This window comes from Amphiura filiformis, chromosome 1, assembly GCF_039555335.1.
Source record: "Amphiura filiformis chromosome 1, Afil_fr2py, whole genome shotgun sequence".
Lineage (NCBI taxonomy): Eukaryota > Metazoa > Echinodermata > Ophiuroidea > Amphilepidida > Amphiuridae > Amphiura > Amphiura filiformis.
In genome coordinates, this window is record NC_092628.1 from 71,100,001 (window position 1) to 71,119,922 (window position 19,922).

Sequence of the window (19,922 nt, forward strand, 5' to 3'; positions counted from 1 at the left end):
ATTATGTTGGTTCAGGTAAAGATTAATTGTGTCTTTACCGAGAGCTTCTACACTACAATACTTCAAAATACAAGATGACAGCCTCCAGTGCCAAATTCGGCACCAAATTACATGTGATTGATGGGCTGCAGGCTATGTTTAGCTTATACTTCAAGGGCGCTCATCACATAAACAAACATGCCATAGGAATGCAATGATTAAGGATGCACAACACTTAAACAAACTTTGATTTTGGTAAATGGCATCAACAGTATACATTTTCTGAAAGGAAATTGCACAAGGAAACTAATTTTTGCATTATAAAAATGGTAGGAAGTAGTGTTGGGAAAATATGAATGATGAATTAAATTTTAATTTAAAAATATCAACTTTTTTTGGCGCACCATGTATATCGTGAATGCGATTACATAATTTTTTTTTGAAGGGTGAGACTGATGCATCACTATGTTGTGAACATATCCTAGCACATTGGACAAAATCCAACTTTAGACATTTGTTGTAGGGTATTTTATGTGAATAAGGTCCAATTTGAGAAAAACACATTTGAAAATTTTGATTTACATTGCGGCCTATGGGCTAATTAGTTACTAATTAGGCAAATTACGCCAAAACGATAAACATTTTTGAGGTAAAAATGGTATGAGATGTTGCAGTTTTACAATATCTATAACATATTAAAAAATAATTTTTTTGACCATTTTGACCATGTAACACAAAATGGACCACCTCATGACATGCGACCCATAGTACCTTAGTGCCGTACTATTACGCTGACTTTCAGATTCGGCGAGGAGGGGCGATTTCGACCTCCTGGTTTGTTTACAAACAGAGAGGTAGACAAAAACCGTTCAGCGTGACCAAACACTCAAGTATCAGAAGGATGGTCCACAATAGCGTGATTCACGTAACCTGAATAGGGATTAAAAAGCTGTCACGTAAAACCATGTGCTTCTATTGTCCAATTTGCCATCAAGATTTCATATGGAAACAGTTCAGACCCAGTACAAGATCATGTCAGAAATTAATATTTTGTTCTGGGTCTGATTATTCGGACTAATAGTACCTGTCAAAACTGTTGGTAAACCTTTAAAGTTTAAGTAAGATAGGACACGCTGCAGTTCTCCAAGCAAGCCGCCTTACATTGATGCAGACAATAGTCACCACCGGTCAGGTCGCCATACCGGCGTAAAAATTTCTCACACCAGTCGCCCGCCACACTCGTAGAAACAACACAAAGCCATTATAGGCATTCAACAGATTGCACATCATGTGCAAGAATTGTTACAAGGTCAAGACTCCTTCATTCCCAAAGACTATCAGCGAGTGGAATACCAGAACAACTAGTCAACTTAACTGCAATCGAAATCTTCAAAGACCAAGTAACAAGCCACTTAAGAAAGACACAACAAGGCTGCGAGTAATCAACCACCCACACCCTCACACATCCCTTCACACCTGGCTTCTAAAAGAAGCATTGTGGAGTATACTCTCAAAGTCAAAGATTCAAGTGAGAGTGGAGAAGGCTAGAGGAATTCACCTGATGTTACAATATTTAAGCTTCATCATGCAATGACATGTAACATCATGCATGTTTTTATTATAATCAGGCTTCCTGTTAAGGGGTACTACACCCCTGCCCAATTTTGTGCCTATTTTTGCATTTTTCTGAAAAATTATAGTGCATTGGGGACAAGTAAGAGATGTATTTTATAGGGGCAAGGACTGCAACTACTGCACTGGAAATTTTATTGCAGCACAGACAACATTTGTGGAGTAACTGGAGTTACAGTCAAAAATGAGGGAAACCAATATTTGATCAATAAATCAATAACTACTTGCTTTGAGTTGCTGAATTTTCAGTACAGTAGTTGTAGTCCTTGCCCCTATAATTTACATATCTTACTTGTCACCAATGTGCTGTAATTTTTGAGAAAAATGCAAAAATAGGCACAACATTTGTCAGGGGTGTAGTACCCCCTTAAGGCTTAAAAACTTCGGAAGACTGAATCACCTACATACTACATGTACTTCCGGGTTCAAATTCAAGATGGCTGCAGACACAGAACTGTATGGAACATGATGTTTTGCAGTAAATATAACGAAATTACATCCAGTGGCGTAGCCAGGATTTGGATATTGGAGGGGCAAGTTTTTTCCACAAACCGACAAGATATTGAAAAGTTGAGCGTAGCGAGCGGAGCGATAAATGGGTGGGGTCCAGGGGCCGCCTTTTAGGCCCCTGGTGGGGGTCCAGGGAAGCTGTGAGGTTTTAGCATTGTGGAGGGCCAATTTTCATGCATGTTTTTACTTTTAGGTAGGCCTATATAGCATTTTGTTCCTTTGAAATTGTGTGAAAATCACTATAGAATAGGCAAGGAAATAATGTTTGAACATGTTTATAGTCTTTGAAAGTTTGAAATAATTCAATTACACAGTGTGCCGGTGTGTCTAAATGCCAATACATATACATAATGTTGAACTCACAATTAAAACATAATCAAAATGTGAATCTTTATTGTATCAAGCAAGAAATATTAATTAGTACGTACATTTCGGCATCAGTATACATACTATTACTATGCTTACATACACATAATATTATAGGCCTATAAGTCAAGTTCACATGACTGACGATGCCGCATGAGTACATCACATGCAGATTCATGATTTGCCGCCCGGCGCTCTGCGCCGGCACTTAAGTAGACCACTCAAAATGAACCGACGGTCCTGTCTGAACCGACGGAATGGAATATTGGGGGGGGGGGGGCAATTGCCCCCCTTGCCATCCCTAGCTACGCCATTGATTACATCCATAAGAGCATCATCATCAAACAAGAATCTGATGAAATTAGTGAAATTCTACCATAATTAGGCACTGCCAATGAACTGGATGTAAGTTTGATTTGTAGGCCCCATGCAATTTAGCGATCATCACAGCTGACATCACTGATGCAAGTCACGATATGACCTGGCAATTTTTTTTGCATTTTTGTCCCTTTTTCATAGAAAAATTGGAGGGATCTTTATTAGCAGGAGAGTTTTATACAAACAATACAAGGGGGTATCCAAAAGTTTTTGACATCACCCAGAAGGAAAAGAGCTATATTGATGAAATTTTGCCAGTGTAATCACTGGTCCTTATGTACATTATGGTCCAAAAATGGTCTCATTAGTATGTTTACTTTCTTTACAGGTGGCGCTAGATGGGCAGTAGGCGCATAACCTTTTCATGATAAGATCCTCCACTTTCTTGTGTTTTTTCACTGTGGCCACATCATCCGTAAGTGCTGGACGTCCACTTCTTGGCTTATCTGTGAGGGACATGTGGCCAGTTTGGAAATTCCTTTTTCAAAAAGCAACAGTGCCATATGATGGGCAATCATCACCGTAGATAGCTTTCATTTCATCATAGATTTTCTGAGCATTGTAGGCCTAACCCTTCAAATGCAGGAACTGAATCATGCTGCATGCCTCAATTTTCACCATCTTGTAGGTTATGCGCCTACTACCCATCTAGCGCCACCTGTAAAGAAAGTAAACATACTAATGAGACCATTTTTGGACCACAATGTACATAAAGACCAGTGATTACACTGACAAAATTTCATCAATATAGCTCTTTTCCTTCTGGGTGATGTCAAAAACTTTTGGATACCCCCTCGTACAGTAGCCTTTGTAGGCATGTGATTATTTTAGGCATTGCTTGAAGGCGGATCCTCTGCCCAAAAGCCTGGAAATTACTGTGGGCCTGCCGATATGCAAGGTCCATCACATTTTATCACCAAATTCGGTATTAAGACAGACTCAATGCTGACTTCAACATCAATCCATGCATGCTTTAGTAAATTGCGAATCTCAAATCTCTAAATTTTGCAAATTGAGTTTGGACTCTATTTTTTGTTTGTTTAAAATAAAAGCTTTTAAAGCAATGATTTTAAATGTGAAAATGTATCTTGGGGGGGAACATTCCCCCTCACACACCCTCCCCCCTGCTAAATTAATTGTTGGCCTAAATACATGCAACATTTAATTTTTTCATAGGTTATCATGGCTATGCGTGACTTGGTAGACGGTGAGTGTGGGGCAGCCAACCCATTGATGAAGCTGACCCAACATTTCACTCAGGATAAGTCACTAAGGCAAGAAGGACTAGGTATTTCAAGGCCTTTGGATCCAGGATTAGCTGCTAGACAATTTGCGGAAGCACCACAACATGAGGTAGGAATAAGGATATACAATATTGTACTTACAATTAAAGCCATATTATAACATTTGCTGAGGAGGACGCCCTCAATATTTATCAATTTTTTGTCACAATTATATTGTACTTTATTAAACCAACATACCCTGCAAAAATCAAGACTCTAGGTGCTGTAGTTTTGTCAAAATCCAAGATTTTGATTAAAACACAGGAACCGTCGTTATATTATTTAGATGGAATTATTAGTTGAACGCATACATGATGTTCATAACACTGTACGTACAGGGCATACAGGACAGTGATCTACACAACAAAGGATCGTACCATAACACAACCAAAAGAAATGATACGTATTGGCGACATTGGCGCTGGTAGTAAATTTCAATTTTCTTTGCTTTGCCTTAGTTGTTTGGCTCAAAAATAAAAGGGGATATATCTGCCAGTAAAAGCTAACATTTTATGGCAAAGAAATGCTAATCTATTTGTATGAAAATGTTATAATATGGCTTTAATCCGCACTGATATTACCAGGGTTGTTTTGTTTATAAATATCATTGGTTTGCTACAAAGGGAATACATGTCATGTACATCTTTGCCCAGTTATGAATAGTTGTCAAGGTACTTTTTTATTTGTCATGATTTTACAAATTTGTCACATGCAATGGAATATACCGTTTGATTTGCAGTTAGTGAATGAGTTTCTAGCTGACCAACGCCATGCAGCGCCACCGCAGACATTTCGTATGGATGCACTCTTCCAAGAAATGCGAGAGATTGAAGCCCAATCTATGCATGCACCTATGCAAGGTAAGTTTCATGTGATGTTGGTTTCTTGTTCCACATATCCATCATCAACAAAATCTTAATGACTGCAATGTTTATAAGCAAAGATTAGCTGATCTTTGGATAAACATGATGTAACACTGTACATGAGCACTTCATTGTTTGATAGCAATTAGCATGATTACCCTTTACATATATACCTCTGGAATATTTCACCATGGACTTGGCAAACTTTTGATTTCTTGCTATCTTCATTTAATTAATAAAGGGCACACCTTTGTGCCACTTTTACTTAGAAACCAATTATTGTTTGATTTTGGCTGTTTCCAAGAAAGCCAGAGGTACACTATGACTATTTTGATCACCATGCATGATGATCCAATATGGCAGACTGGTCATAGTTTTATACATGAGTCTATATTATGAAGTAAGATGTCTATATAATCCCTTTTGTAGGCCCAGCAGTGGCAGACTTAGCAGCTCATCCTGACTGGGCAGCGGATTTCTTGGAAGCGGAACAGAAAAGAGCAGAGGAAATCATTGATGACAGAGACTCTGATTGGACGAAAGACTTTCTAGACAGCCAAAGCTCAGCAGGTAATTGACATTATCTTCACACACATGTAATTATTACTCATTGATATTTTGTGGTAGATATTAATTACAAGTAAAGTGATCTATGATTTTACACAGTATAGGTCAGTCCATTCAATTCCAAAACTAATTGCAAAAGATAAAAACGTTTGAACTAATTTGGCACCATTGGTTTTCTTTCTTCTTGAATATTGGTTTTTGATGTAAGAGATATGGAATAACCAAAAGGCAATAAATATTTTATTTATACATATTGAAATTCAGATGAGAATACTCACAATATCATTCAAAGTACACTGATCATGTAAATTCCCCAACTTCTGTTGTTTAAAAAAAAAAAGGAAGGTTTTTATTTCAAACTCAAATGGTGACCCGCAGGTCAAATTGCTAGAATTGAACATTAAACACACCAAAACAGACACAATGCAATTTACAGGCAGCAGCTTAATCAGCGCCAATATATTGCAACATTGAAACAAACAACTATACAAACATCCAATCCAACCCAACCACATCCCCCAGTAGGCAATGAGGATAAAGTGCCTTGCCCAAGGACACAACACGTTGGCACGACCGCACGAGCGGGGCTCGAACTCACAACCTATGGATTATGAGTCGGGCGCCTTATCCACTGGGCCACATGTGCTTTATAACAAATGTGTTTGTGACTTGTTATTTTCATCTGCAGTTGGTCCAGATATTTTGCCTGTTACAAGTGACATCAAATGGGCTGAGGAGTACTTGGAACAGAGTGAGCACCAACAATGGTAAGCATTAGCCAGAGGTTACGTTAATATTCACAGTTCATTATTATTTCAATCATTGGCCATGTTTAAAGTTACATAGCTATTCCTACTTTCAGTGTAATTTGCCTGTTTGTTTAAATGAATGAAATTGGATAAATATCACTTCTGATTATATTGTAACTATTTGTCCTTTCCATTATTTTTTAATTGAAGGGCTGAAGAATTCACTAAACCAGAAGATGCAAAATGGCAAGTATAAACAAAATATATGATAAAAGTATATAGCATTATTAAATAGATCACCAATAACTAAATCAGAGATATACAGTAATTTTTGCCAAATAATAGATTTAAATGTTGGCATCCTTAAATAAAAACCAAACCTAATAATAATAAAATAATAACAAACCTTAGAGGTTTCACACCAATAGTTGTTTCACAAGTTCAATTCAAGGAGAAAGATAATATGTGACACGATCTGGTCCATGGGGGCCAAAGGAGGCATTTTTGAAAATTGAGTTACTGTAATTATTACATTATACATACAATAGGCTATCATTTACTGAAAACAAGTGTCTAGCATACTTGGTTCCAAAGTGATGAAGTTTTTTGATGTCTATTTCCTTATGTATTTTATTGTTTTTTACTCCATATTTTTACCTCAATTTCAAATTTGCCGCCTTTGGCCCCATGGACTAGATCGTGTCACATATTCAAAATTATTATCCACATGGATGGTGGCAGCCTTATACTAAATATTTCAATTCTGTGACTCTTCCTTTCACAAAAATATGCTTTTGTAAGTGGCGGGTGAATAATTGAAAAGTTACAACATTCATAAATCATATCGGATGTGTGTGTTTGTTATTAATGTCGACCCTTTTCCTTTTCAGGGTGGATGAGTTTCAAGCCAAAGCAGAGACAGATGCTGAGTTAGCCAGGACTGCCAATCAATTACTAGGCACTCTAGATGATCCAAAGTTTGCAAACTCTGAGGTATGGAATCATATTAGAAAAACCATTACTATGTATTTGACTGAAAATTGTGTAGTGTAGTATAGTATTTGATTCATGTTAAAGGCTTAATGTACGATTTCCTTCAAATTTTAAATTTGTCATTATATACTCAAAATGCTGAAATAATACTAGTAATAATGATCGGGAATGGTTTCTGTCCATTTTGAGCTGAAATAACGAGGTAACGTGAAAGAAACACTGCTTGTTATTTTGGCCGTTTAACACGCAGTTCTATTCGCGGACATAAAGTCATAATTTCTTGAATTATGACTTTATGTCGAACTTTGCTCTGTTTACCTACAAACACAACAAATTTGGCTGATTCCATTTAGGTGCAAGTTGCGACATGTGTAAACATTACAAATATGCCAAAAAATCAGGTTTGAAAAAAATTAACCAAATTCATATTATAAGATCGTACATTATGACTTTAACAAAACTGTAAAAAAGGGTTAAAATTGATTAACAGATTATGAATCTTTGATCCAAATTGTATAATGGTAAAAGTTCTACCAGTTACAGCCTGGTACCAGTGTTTCATTGATTTTGGAGGTTGTAATTTTCATTCGTTCTTTATGTTTGCTTTAAAAGTTCATGAAATTTGTGAAGAAAATTGGAGAGGGTGAAGTGAAGATAGAAGATAACCAAGTGAAGGGTGCAGATGGCAAACCAGTGGGAGCAGTAGCTGATGACTGGACACAGGAATTCTCTAAAGAACAGGTGGGTTTCTGATTTAAATGACAGATTTTTATACCTGCGCATAATAAGGCTAAGATATAGTTTGATGTTGTGCTATTGCAATAAATGCTGCATCAATTTTGCTTTAGCAGTTGAATCAACACAAAATTCAATTTAAAAACAATTTTGGTATGTTTGGAATTTGACCCTAATTTAAATCTTATTGATGGTACCATTTCCAGCACCTGTTAATTAATGATACCACTTAATCATCATATTTCATTTGCAGCTGAAGCACATTATCAGTGTCACATAGACCACTCTTATCTATACAGACATTTGTTAGTTTTTTTTACTTGGTCCATAAAATATGACACTCACTTATCAGCAATTATTCAAATTTTTTAAAAATTTTGAGTAAATGAAGAATATGACTTCTACATGCCATGTATTAACCTTTCTCAATATACAGTTGCAACAACTCTGTTAGTAATAAACTTAATTTAAGGGTTACTGATGTCAATTAATGGTATTATAAGTCTGCCTATTTTGGACTGAGCAAAGTATATATATGTGCACATCCATATCAAAATGATGCACTTGTCGGCTGCTACATGTGTCTCTATTTACCATAGTTAATAGAATAAATACCAGTTAACTTCAACTCATACACAAGTCACATGGTTTAGGAATGGTTTCTGTATTACTAATCCATGTGACTTGGGGATGATTTGAAGTGACATGCACTAGAGATGAGTCTTGATATTAATTTTATTCTTAGCTATTTATGTAAAAAGAGACTCATGTGACAAGTGCATCATTTTGATATGGATAATTTTATTTGTAGCTATTTATGTAAAAAGAGACTCGTGTAGCAGGTGACAAGTGCATCATTTTGATATGGATGTACACATAGATACATCCTACTGCTAGACAAAGTTAGCTTCCAAGATGTTAAGACAAACTGTACATGCTTATATAAACAGAAGTCAAAACAGGTTTTATACTCAGATGGTAAATTTAAATCAATCTAAATGCATGATTATATATAATTTATTTCCTTTAAGTACAAGCGACAGTTTGGAAACCTCAAAGATAAGGTAATTGGTGTATGTGTATGAAGTGCAAATCCCTTGTGCCGCCCCAACAAGTTTTTCATATACCTCCGACACATTTTCTTCCACCGTCTTTGTCTCGCTCTATATTAGATATCCTTTTCTGTATTTTTTCTGTTACTCAAATATGGTTTGTGCTGAATTGTCTTTTAAGTTGGTGTACTTGTACTACCATTATAAAGACAAGATTGACAAGAATAAGGTCAGTCTCCTCTATAACATTTGCAGAGCATTTCATTGTTATTACAATATTTGATTCCAGTTTTGAGATGCCATTTGCAGTGTTATTTGGAACTGTACTTGCTTGAAACCCGCTGAATAGTTTACTGTTCTTGCACTTTCGTTCTTGTTTTTTGTTCAACTTCAGTTGTTGTTGTTCTTTTTCAATTTGTTTTTGTTTTGAATAGTGTGCACATTCTCTCTTTTTTTTCTTAAACGGAATCTTTATAGTTGTATTGTCTTTGTTGTTAGAAGAGTAGATAGTTGTTGAAGTAATTGTATGCAGAAAAGGGGTTGAATTTGATCATTGATCCAAACAAATTACATTTCTAAAACAAATGATTACATTAGCAAAATTGTTACATTGGGCTGGTATTTAAGGCATTTCTCTTTTATGAGGGAATAACACTATAATTTGAATCCCAATAGATTTATTTTATTGTAACTCCTTTTTTATGTCCTGTTGTGATTGCTGTGTACCATAATTGCACTTTATCCTTGTTTCTCAAATCCACCTTGCCAGAAGATACTCAGTGTTAGAAATAAGCTACAATTTTTAAGGGTAAAAAAATGTACAGACCCTCATCACTTTTCTCAGGCCAGAACTCAAATGAGTATTTGTGACACTTTCCAAGACTCTCGACTTGTAAAACGGGCAATGCCAATATAGCAGGGAAGTATTGGTTTTGAAGTCAGTATTGTTATGAATTCATAAGTAACAAAATTTCACGGGCCCCAGGATAGCGTATCTGGGCCTGTAGTGATTTTCACAGGCTTTTGTCCTGAGGGCTGCCTTTTTTCTAACACTGGACTTCCTGCTCTCCAGTTAGCATTGCAATTTACACATGAAATGGAAGCTACATACTTTTTAATTAATCAAGTATGTTCAGAAATCCTCTTAACACAATGTTCAAATTAAAGTTTCCCCATCTCTTGACAAGAACTGTTGATTTCATAATATTTATGATGTGTCATATGCTTTTCTCACTCAATATTTCACTTCATTCCTTGAGCTATTGATATGGGTTTTTTTCTATGATTTTCCCACCCTTATTAACTTTTGTATTTTGTAATATAATGTTTGCAACTTATTATTGTGTATTGTAGGAACTCCTATCAGACCAGTGGGCAAAAGAGTTTGCTTCAGAGAATACAGTACCCTCAGATTCAGAGTTCTGGGATAAATTACAGAAGTCTTGGGAGGAATTAGCCCAAGAGGATGAGGCTGGAGAGCACCCATGGCTTTCAGATTTCAACACACAATTCAAAGACCCAGTAAGTATAATCCGCGACTTACAATTTTAAGATGATACTTGTATAAGACATGCATCCTATTTAGATGGAAAACATGTTACACATTTCATCAGTAGTATTTCCTCAAAATACATTATGCTCCTCAAAGGGACCACATGTTTTTTGCATTTATTGCTCGTATTGCATATTTTGTGTTGTGCATGGAATGAATCTTCTGCATTTGCAACATGCTTAGCTACATGTACCATATACTCTAAGAATTTGATTTACTGTTGAGCCATTCTATTCAGCTAATCAGAACCCCACTTCCGTGTTTATGCTCTGCATGCTCTCAAAATGTAAACAAGTGCCATTCTTCTCTGACAAAAACTGTAGTGTTTATAGTCATTTATACCAGAACCATGAAAAAGTAAAAATCTAGAGTTTATAATGCCATCTTTATTGAATTATCCTGACAGTAAAGTTCATCATAATCACTACATCATAACAAAGGAGCCATGATATAATATCAAATGTTCTTCTTTACAGGAGTACAAATTTGAAGATGAGAATCCTTTGAAGGATCACCCCAATCCATTTGAGGAAGGTCTGAAGAGATTAAAAGATGGAGATTTAGCTAATGCAGTACTATTATTTGAAGCGGAAGTACTCCAAAGGCCGGAACATATGGAGGTAAATATTTTTACTTAATCAGTTGGGGTTTGGAATTTTGTCTATTATAATGCACTTTAATTTTGAGTTATGATAAAAACATAAAAATTGAGAAACCGTATGTTTTAGTACTTTTCGTATCAACATTTCAACACAATGATCAAAGTAATTCAAACAATTCAGCCGTATATTGCACTTCTGTATTTCTCTTTGCAAGACTAAAAGAAAATTATGTATGCCCTAAACACAAACAGTGCAACAGATAACCCCAAAATGGCCTTTGAAAGCATAAAGGGGTAAACGTGTTAGTAGCATGTTTCCTTTTGAAGGTTACTTAGCTAGTGACAGTAGAAAGATTTTATACGACAGAGATTGAACTTCAGATTAGTTCAGGTGATAAGCATTTTGTGAATCCTTGCATTTTTCAGGCCTGGCAATACCTTGGTACAACTCAAGCAGAAAATGAGCAGGAACAAGCAGCAATTGCAGCTCTAAGAAAGTAAGTATATCAAGCCATTCTAATGGTTTAAATTTTCTTTTTGTTTGATTAAATAACTTTCTGTTCATCCCATATTCATCTAATGGGACAAGACCAGTAGCATCAACTTGACAATAATATATTCATGTTGAAATGATAACAGGTATGTTCAAATCTCACTGTAGTAGAGTTGTTGTGTCAAAGGTGACATAAGTCATCAAAGATATCTATGTATAAAGATCTAATAGTACAGTCAGACACCTCTTTAATATATTACTCAAGTGCATAGTCAACACTGATATACTTAAACCACCAATGAGTTGGCCTTTGTGTTCATGTGTCTTACAATTTGTTCTCTTTTTATATCCTACAGGTGCCTAGAAATTCAACCCGATAACCTTACAGCTCTGATGAGTCTAGCAGTTAGTTATACCAATGAATCCTTACAGAACCAAGCATTAGAAACCCTAACAGACTGGCTTGCAGCGAACCCCAAATATAAACATATAGTCAAAGAGGATAGATCACAAAACAAGATGCAACACCCCATGTCTTCATTTCTCATGAGGTGAGTTATACCAATGAATCCTTACAGAACCAAGCATTAGAAACCCTAACAGACTGGCTTGCAGCGAATCCCAAATATAAACATATAGTCAAAGAGGATAGATCACAAAACAAGATGCAACACCCCATGTCTTCATTTCTCATGAGGTGAGTTATACCGATGAATCCTTACAGAACCAAGCATTAGAAACCCTAACAGACTGGCTTGCAGCGAACCCCAAATATAAACATATAGTCAAAGAGGATAGATCACAAAACAAGATGCAACATCCCATGTCTTCATTTCTCATGAGGTGAGTTATACCAATGAATCCTTACAGAACCAAGCATTAGAAACCCTAACAGACTGGCTTGCAGCGAACCCGAAATATAAACATATAGTCAAAGAGGATAGATCACAAAACAAGATGCAACACCCCATGTCTTCATTTCTCATAAGGTGAGTTATACCAATGAATCCTTACAGAACCAAGCATTAGAAACCCTAACAGACTGGCTTGCAGCGAATCCCAAATATAAACATATAGTCAAAAAGGATAGATCACAAAACAAGATGCAACATCCCATGTCTTCGTTTCTCATGAGGTGAGTTATACCAATGAATCCTTACAGAACCAAGCATTAGAAACCCTAACAGACTGGCTTGCAGCGAATCCCAAATATAAACATATAGTCAAAGAGGATAGATCACAAAACAAGATGCAACATCCCATGTCTTCATTTCTCATGAGGTGAGTTATACCAATGAATCCTTACAGAACCAAGCATTAGAAACCCTAACAGACTGGCTTGCAGCGAACCCCAAATATAAACATATAGTCAAAGAGGATAGATCACAAAACAAGATGCAACACCCCATGTCTTCATTTCTCATGAGGTGAGTTATACCAATGAATCCTTACAGAACCAAGCATTAGAAACCCTAACAGACTGGCTTGCAGCAAACCCCAAATATAAACATATAGTCAAAGAGGATAGATCACAAAACAAGATGCAACACCCCATGTCTTCATTTCTCATGAGGTGAGTTATACCAATGAATCCTTACAGAACCAAGCATTAGAAACCCTAACAGACTGGCTTGCAGCGAACCCCAAATATAAACATATAGTCAAAGAGGATAGATCACAAAACAAGATGCAACATCCCATGTCTTCATTTCTCATGAGGTGAGTTATACCAATGAATCCTTACAGAACCAAGCATTAGAAACCCTAACAGACTGGCTTGCAGCGAACCCCAAATATAAACATATAGTCAAAGAGGATAGATCACAAAACAAGATGCAACATCCCATGTCTTCATTTCTCATGAGGTGAGTTATACCAATGAATCATTACAGAACCAAGCATTAGAAACCCTAACGGACTGGCTTGCAGCGAACCCCAAATATAAACATATAGTCAAAGAGGATAGATCACAAAACAAGATGCAACACCCCATGTCTTCATTTCTCATGAGGTGAGTTATACCAATGAATCATTACAGAACCAAGCATTAGAAACCCTAACAGACTGGCTTGCAGCGAACCCCAAATATAAACATATAGTCAAAGAGGATAGATCACAAAACAAGATGCAACACCCCATGTCTTCATTTCTCATGAGGTGAGTTATACCAATGAGTCCTTACAGAACCAAGCATTAGAAACCCTAACAGACTGGCTTGCAGCAAACCCCAAATATAAACATATAGTCAAAGAGGATAGATCACAAAACAAGATGCAACACCCCATGTCTTCATTTCTCATGAGGTGAGTTATACCAATGAGTCCTTACAGAACCAAGCATTAGAAACCCTAACAGACTGGCTTGCAGCAAATCCCAAATATAAACATATAGTCAAAGAGGATAGATCACAAAACAAGATGCAACACCCCATGTCTTCATTTCTCATGAGGTGAGTTATACCAATGAATCATTACAGAACCAAGCATTAGAAACCCTAACAGACTGGCTTGCAGCAAACCCCAAATATAAACATATAGTCAAAGAGGATAGATCACAAAACAAGATGCAACATCCCATGTCTTCATTTCTCATGAGGTGAGTTATACCAATGAATCATTACAGAACCAAGCATTAGAAACCCTAACAGACTGGCTTGCAGCGAACCCCAAATATAAACATATAGTCAAAGAGGATAGATCACAAAACAAGATGCAACATCCCATGTCTTCATTTCTCATGAGGTGAGTTATACCAATGAGTCCTTACAGAACCAAGCATTAGAAACCCTAACAGACTGGCTTGCAGCAAACCCCAAATATAAACATATAGTCAAAGAGGATAGATCACAAAACAAGATGCAACATCCCATGTCTTCATTTCTCATGAGGTGAGTTATACCAATGAGTCCTTACAGAACCAAGCATTAGAAACCCTAACAGACTGGCTTGCAGCAAACCCCAAATATAAACATATAGTCAAAGAGGATAGATCACAAAACAAGATGCAACATCCCATGTCTTCATTTCTCATGAGGTGAGTTATACCAATGAGTCCTTACAGAACCAAGCATTAGAAACCCTAACAGACTGGCTTGCAGCAAACCCCAAATATAAACATATAGTCAAAGAGGATAGATCACAAAACAAGATGCAACATCCCATGTCTTCATTTCTCATGAGGTGAGTTATACCAATGAGTCCTTACAGAACCAAGCATTAGAAACCCTAACAGACTGGCTTGCAGCAAACCCCAAATATAAACATATAGTCAAAGAGGATAGATCACAAAACAAGATGCAACACCCCATGTCTTCATTTCTCATGAGGTGAGTTATACCAATGAGTCCTTACAGAACCAAGCATTAGAAACCCTAACAGACTGGCTTGCAGCAAACCCCAAATATAAACATATAGTCAAAGAGGATAGATCACAAAACAAGATGCAACATCCCATGTCTTCATTTCTCATGAGGGTGAGTTATACCAATGAGTCCTTACAGAACCAAGCATTAGAAACCCTAACAGACTGGCTTGCAGCAAACCCCAAATATAAACATATAGTCAAAGAGGATAGATCACAAAACAAGATGCAACACCCCATGTCTTCATTTCTCATGAGGTGAGTTATACCAATGAGTCCTTACAGAACCAAGCATTAGAAACCCTAACAGACTGGCTTGCAGCGAATCCCAAATATAAACATATAGTCAAAGAGGATAGATCACAAAACAAGATGCAACACCCCATGTCTTCATTTCTCATGAGGTGAGTTATACCAATGAATCCTTACAGAACCAAGCATTAGAAACCCTAACAGACTGGCTTGCAGCGAATCCCAAATATAAACATATAGTCAAAGAGGATAGATCACAAAACAAGATGCAACACCCCATGTCTTCATTTCTCATGAGGTGAGTTATACCAATGAGTCCTTACAGAACCAAGCATTAGAAACCCTAACAGACTGGCTTGCAGCAAACCCCAAATATAAACATATAGTCAAAGAGGATAGATCACAAAACAAGATGCAACATCCCATGTCTTCATTTCTCATGAGGTGAGTTATACCAATGAGTCCTTACAGAACCAAGCATTAGAAACCCTAACAGACTGGCTTGCAGCAAACCCCAAATATAAACATATAGTCAAAGAGGATAGATCACAAAACAAGATGCAACATCCCATGTCTTCATTTCTCATGAGGTGAGTTATACCAATGAATCCTTACAGAACCAAGCATTAGAAACCCTAACAGACTGGCTTGCAGCAAACCCCAAATATAAACATATAGTCAAAGAGGATAGATCACAAAACAAGATGCAACACCCCATGTCTTCATTTCTCATGAGGTGAGTTATACCAATGAGTCCTTACAGAACCAAGCATTAGAAACCCTAACAGACTGGCTTGCAGCAAACCCCAAATATAAACATATAGTCAAAGAGGATAGATCACAAAACAAGATGCAACATCCCATGTCTTCATTTCTCATGAGGTGAGTTATACCAATGAGTCCTTACAGAACCAAGCATTAGAAACCCTAACAGACTGGCTTGCAGCAAACCCCAAATATAAACATATAGTCAAAGAGGATAGATCACAAAACAAGATGCAACATCCCATGTCTTCATTTCTCATGAGGTGAGTTATACCAATGAGTCCTTACAGAACCAAGCATTAGAAACCCTAACAGACTGGCTTGCAGCAAACCCCAAATATAAACATATAGTCAAAGAGGATAGATCACAAAACAAGATGCAACACCCCATGTCTTCATTTCTCATGAGGTGAGTTATACCAATGAGTCCTTACAGAACCAAGCATTAGAAACCCTAACAGACTGGCTTGCAGCGAACCCCAAATATAAACATATAGTCAAAGAGGATAGATCACAAAACAAGATGCAACACCCCATGTCTTCATTTCTCATGAGGTGAGTTATACCAATGAGTCCTTACAGAACCAAGCATTAGAAACCCTAACAGACTGGCTTGCAGCGAACCCCAAATATAAACATATAGTCAAAGAGGATAGATCACAAAACAAGATGCAACACCCCATGTCTTCATTTCTCATGAGGTGAGTTATACCAATGAGTCCTTACAGAACCAAGCATTAGAAACCCTAACAGACTGGCTTGCAGCGAACCCCAAATATAAACATATAGTCAAAGAGGATAGATCACAAAACAAGATGCAACATCCCATGTCTTCATTTCTCATGAGGTGAGTTATACCAATGAGTCCTTACAGAACCAAGCATTAGAAACCCTAACAGACTGGCTTGCAGCGAACCCCAAATATAAACATATAGTCAAAGAGGATAGATCACAAAACAAGATGCAACACCCCATGTCTTCATTTCTCATGAGGTGAGTTATACCAATGAGTCCTTACAGAACCAAGCATTAGAAACCCTAACAGACTGGCTTGCAGCGAACCCCAAATATAAACATATAGTCAAAGAGGATAGATCACAAAACAAGATGCAACACCCCATGTCTTCATTTCTCATGAGGTGAGTTATACCAATGAGTCCTTACAGAACCAAGCATTAGAAACCCTAACAGACTGGCTTGCAGCAAACCCCAAATATAAACATATAGTCAAAGAGGATAGATCACAAAACAAGATGCAACACCCCATGTCTTCATTTCTCATGAGGTGAGTTATACCAATGAATCATTACAGAACCAAGCATTAGAAACCCTAACAGACTGGCTTGCAGCGAACCCCAAATATAAACATATAGTCAAAGAGGATAGATCACAAAACAAGATGCAACATCCCATGTCTTCATTTCTCATGAGGTGAGTTATACCAATGAATCATTACAGAACCAAGCATTAGAAACCCTAACAGACTGGCTTGCAGCGAACCCCAAATATAAACATATAGTCAAAGAGGATAGATCACAAAACAAGATGCAACATCCCATGTCTTCATTTCTCATGAGGTGAGTTATACCAATGAATCATTACAGAACCAAGCATTAGAAACCCTAACAGACTGGCTTGCAGCAAACCCCAAATATAAACATATAGTCAAAGAGGATAGATCACAAAACAAGATGCAACATCCCATGTCTTCATTTCTCATGAGGTGAGTTATACCAATGAGTCCTTACAGAACCAAGCATTAGAAACCCTAACAGACTGGCTTGCAGCAAACCCCAAATATAAACATATAGTCAAAGAGGATAGATCACAAAACAAGATGCAACACCCCATGTCTTCATTTCTCATGAGGTGAGTTATACCAATGAGTCCTTACAGAACCAAGCATTAGAAACCCTAACAGACTGGCTTGCAGCAAACCCCAAATATAAACATATAGTCAAAGAGGATAGATCACAAAACAAGATGCAACATCCCATGTCTTCATTTCTCATGAGGTGAGTTATACCAATGAATCCTTACAGAACCAAGCATTAGAAACCCTAACAGACTGGCTTGCAGCAAACCCCAAATATAAACATATAGTCAAAGAGGATAGATCACAAAACAAGATGCAACACCCCATGTCTTCATTTCTCATGAGGTGAGTTATACCAATGAATCATTACAGAACCAAGCATTAGAAACCCTAACAGACTGGCTTGCAGCGAACCCCAAATATAAACATATAGTCAAAGAGGATAGATCACAAAACAAGATGCAACACCCCATGTCTTCATTTCTCATGAGGTGAGTTATACCAATGAATCATTACAGAACCAAGCATTAGAAACCCTAACAGACTGGCTTGCAGCGAACCCCAAATATAAACATATAGTCAAAGAGGATAGATCACAAAACAAGATGCAACACCCCATGTCTTCATTTCTCATGAGGTGAGTTATACCAATGAATCATTACAGAACCAAGCATTAGAAACCCTAACAGACTGGCTTGCAGCAAACCCCAAATATAAACATATAGTCAAAGAGGATAGATCACAAAACAAGATGCAACATCCCATGTCTTCATTTCTCATGAGGTGAGTTATACCAATGAGTCCTTACAGAACCAAGCATTAGAAACCCTAACAGACTGGCTTGCAGCGAACCCCAAATATAAACATATAGTCAAAGAGGATAGATCACAAAACAAGATGCAACACCCCATGTCTTCATTTCTCATGAGGTGAGTTATACCAATGAATCATTACAGAACCAAGCATTAGAAACCCTAACAGACTGGCTTGCAGCAAACCCCAAATATAAACATATAGTCAAAGAGGATAGATCACAAAACAAGATGCAACATCCCATGTCTTCATTTCTCATGAGGTGAGTTATACCAATGAATCATTACAGAACCAAGCATTAGAAACCCTAACAGACTGGCTTGCAGCGAACCCCAAATATAAACATATAGTCAAAGAGGATAGATCACAAAACAAGATGCAACATCCCATGTCTTCATTTCTCATGAGGTGAGTTATACCAATGAATCATTACAGAACCAAGCATTAGAAACCCTAACAGACTGGCTTGCAGCAAACCCCAAATATAAACATATAGTCAAAGAGGATAGATCACAAAACAAGATGCAACATCCCATGTCTTCATTTCTCATGAGGTGAGTTATACCAATGAATCATTACAGAACCAAGCATTAGAAACCCTAACAGACTGGCTTGCAGCAAACCCCAAATATAAACATATAGTCAAAGAGGATAGATCACAAAACAAGATGCAACATCCCATGTCTTCATTTCTCATGAGGTGAGTTATACCAATGAGTCCTTACAGAACCAAGCATTAGAAACCCTAACAGACTGGCTTGCAGCAAACCCCAAATATAAACATATAGTCAAAGAGGATAGATCACAAAACAAGATGCAACATCCCATGTCTTCATTTCTCATGAGGTGAGTTATACCAATGAGTCCTTACAGAACCAAGCATTAGAAACCCTAACAGACTGGCTTGCAGCAAACCCCAAATATAAACATATAGTCAAAGAGGATAGATCACAAAACAAGATGCAACACCCCATGTCTTCATTTCTCATGAGGTGAGTTATACCAATGAGTCCTTACAGAACCAAGCATTAGAAACCCTAACAGACTGGCTTGCAGCAAACCCCAAATATAAACATATAGTCAAAGAGGATAGATCACAAAACAAGATGCAACATCCCATGTCTTCATTTCTCATGAGGTGAGTTATACCAATGAGTCCTTAC

General features: G+C 37.1%; 1 protein-coding gene across 1 annotated transcript in view; it reads left to right on the plus strand.

Moving 5' to 3' along the window:
• Positions 1-19,922, plus strand: part of LOC140152460 (peroxisomal targeting signal 1 receptor-like) — a 39,543-nt gene that overhangs the window by 10,635 nt on the left and 8,986 nt on the right. The window contains exons 2-12 of the mRNA XM_072174780.1: positions 4,042-4,218; positions 4,888-5,008; positions 5,441-5,581; positions 6,267-6,345; positions 6,538-6,573; positions 7,218-7,320; positions 7,933-8,061; positions 10,461-10,628; positions 11,136-11,279; positions 11,687-11,757; positions 12,110-12,304. Coding sequence (XP_072030881.1) covers positions 4,048-4,218; positions 4,888-5,008; positions 5,441-5,581; positions 6,267-6,345; positions 6,538-6,573; positions 7,218-7,320; positions 7,933-8,061; positions 10,461-10,628; positions 11,136-11,279; positions 11,687-11,757; positions 12,110-12,304 — 1,358 coding nt within the window. The 5' untranslated portion in view covers positions 4,042-4,047. The remainder of the gene's footprint in view (positions 1-4,041; positions 4,219-4,887; positions 5,009-5,440; positions 5,582-6,266; positions 6,346-6,537; positions 6,574-7,217; positions 7,321-7,932; positions 8,062-10,460; positions 10,629-11,135; positions 11,280-11,686; positions 11,758-12,109; positions 12,305-19,922) is intronic.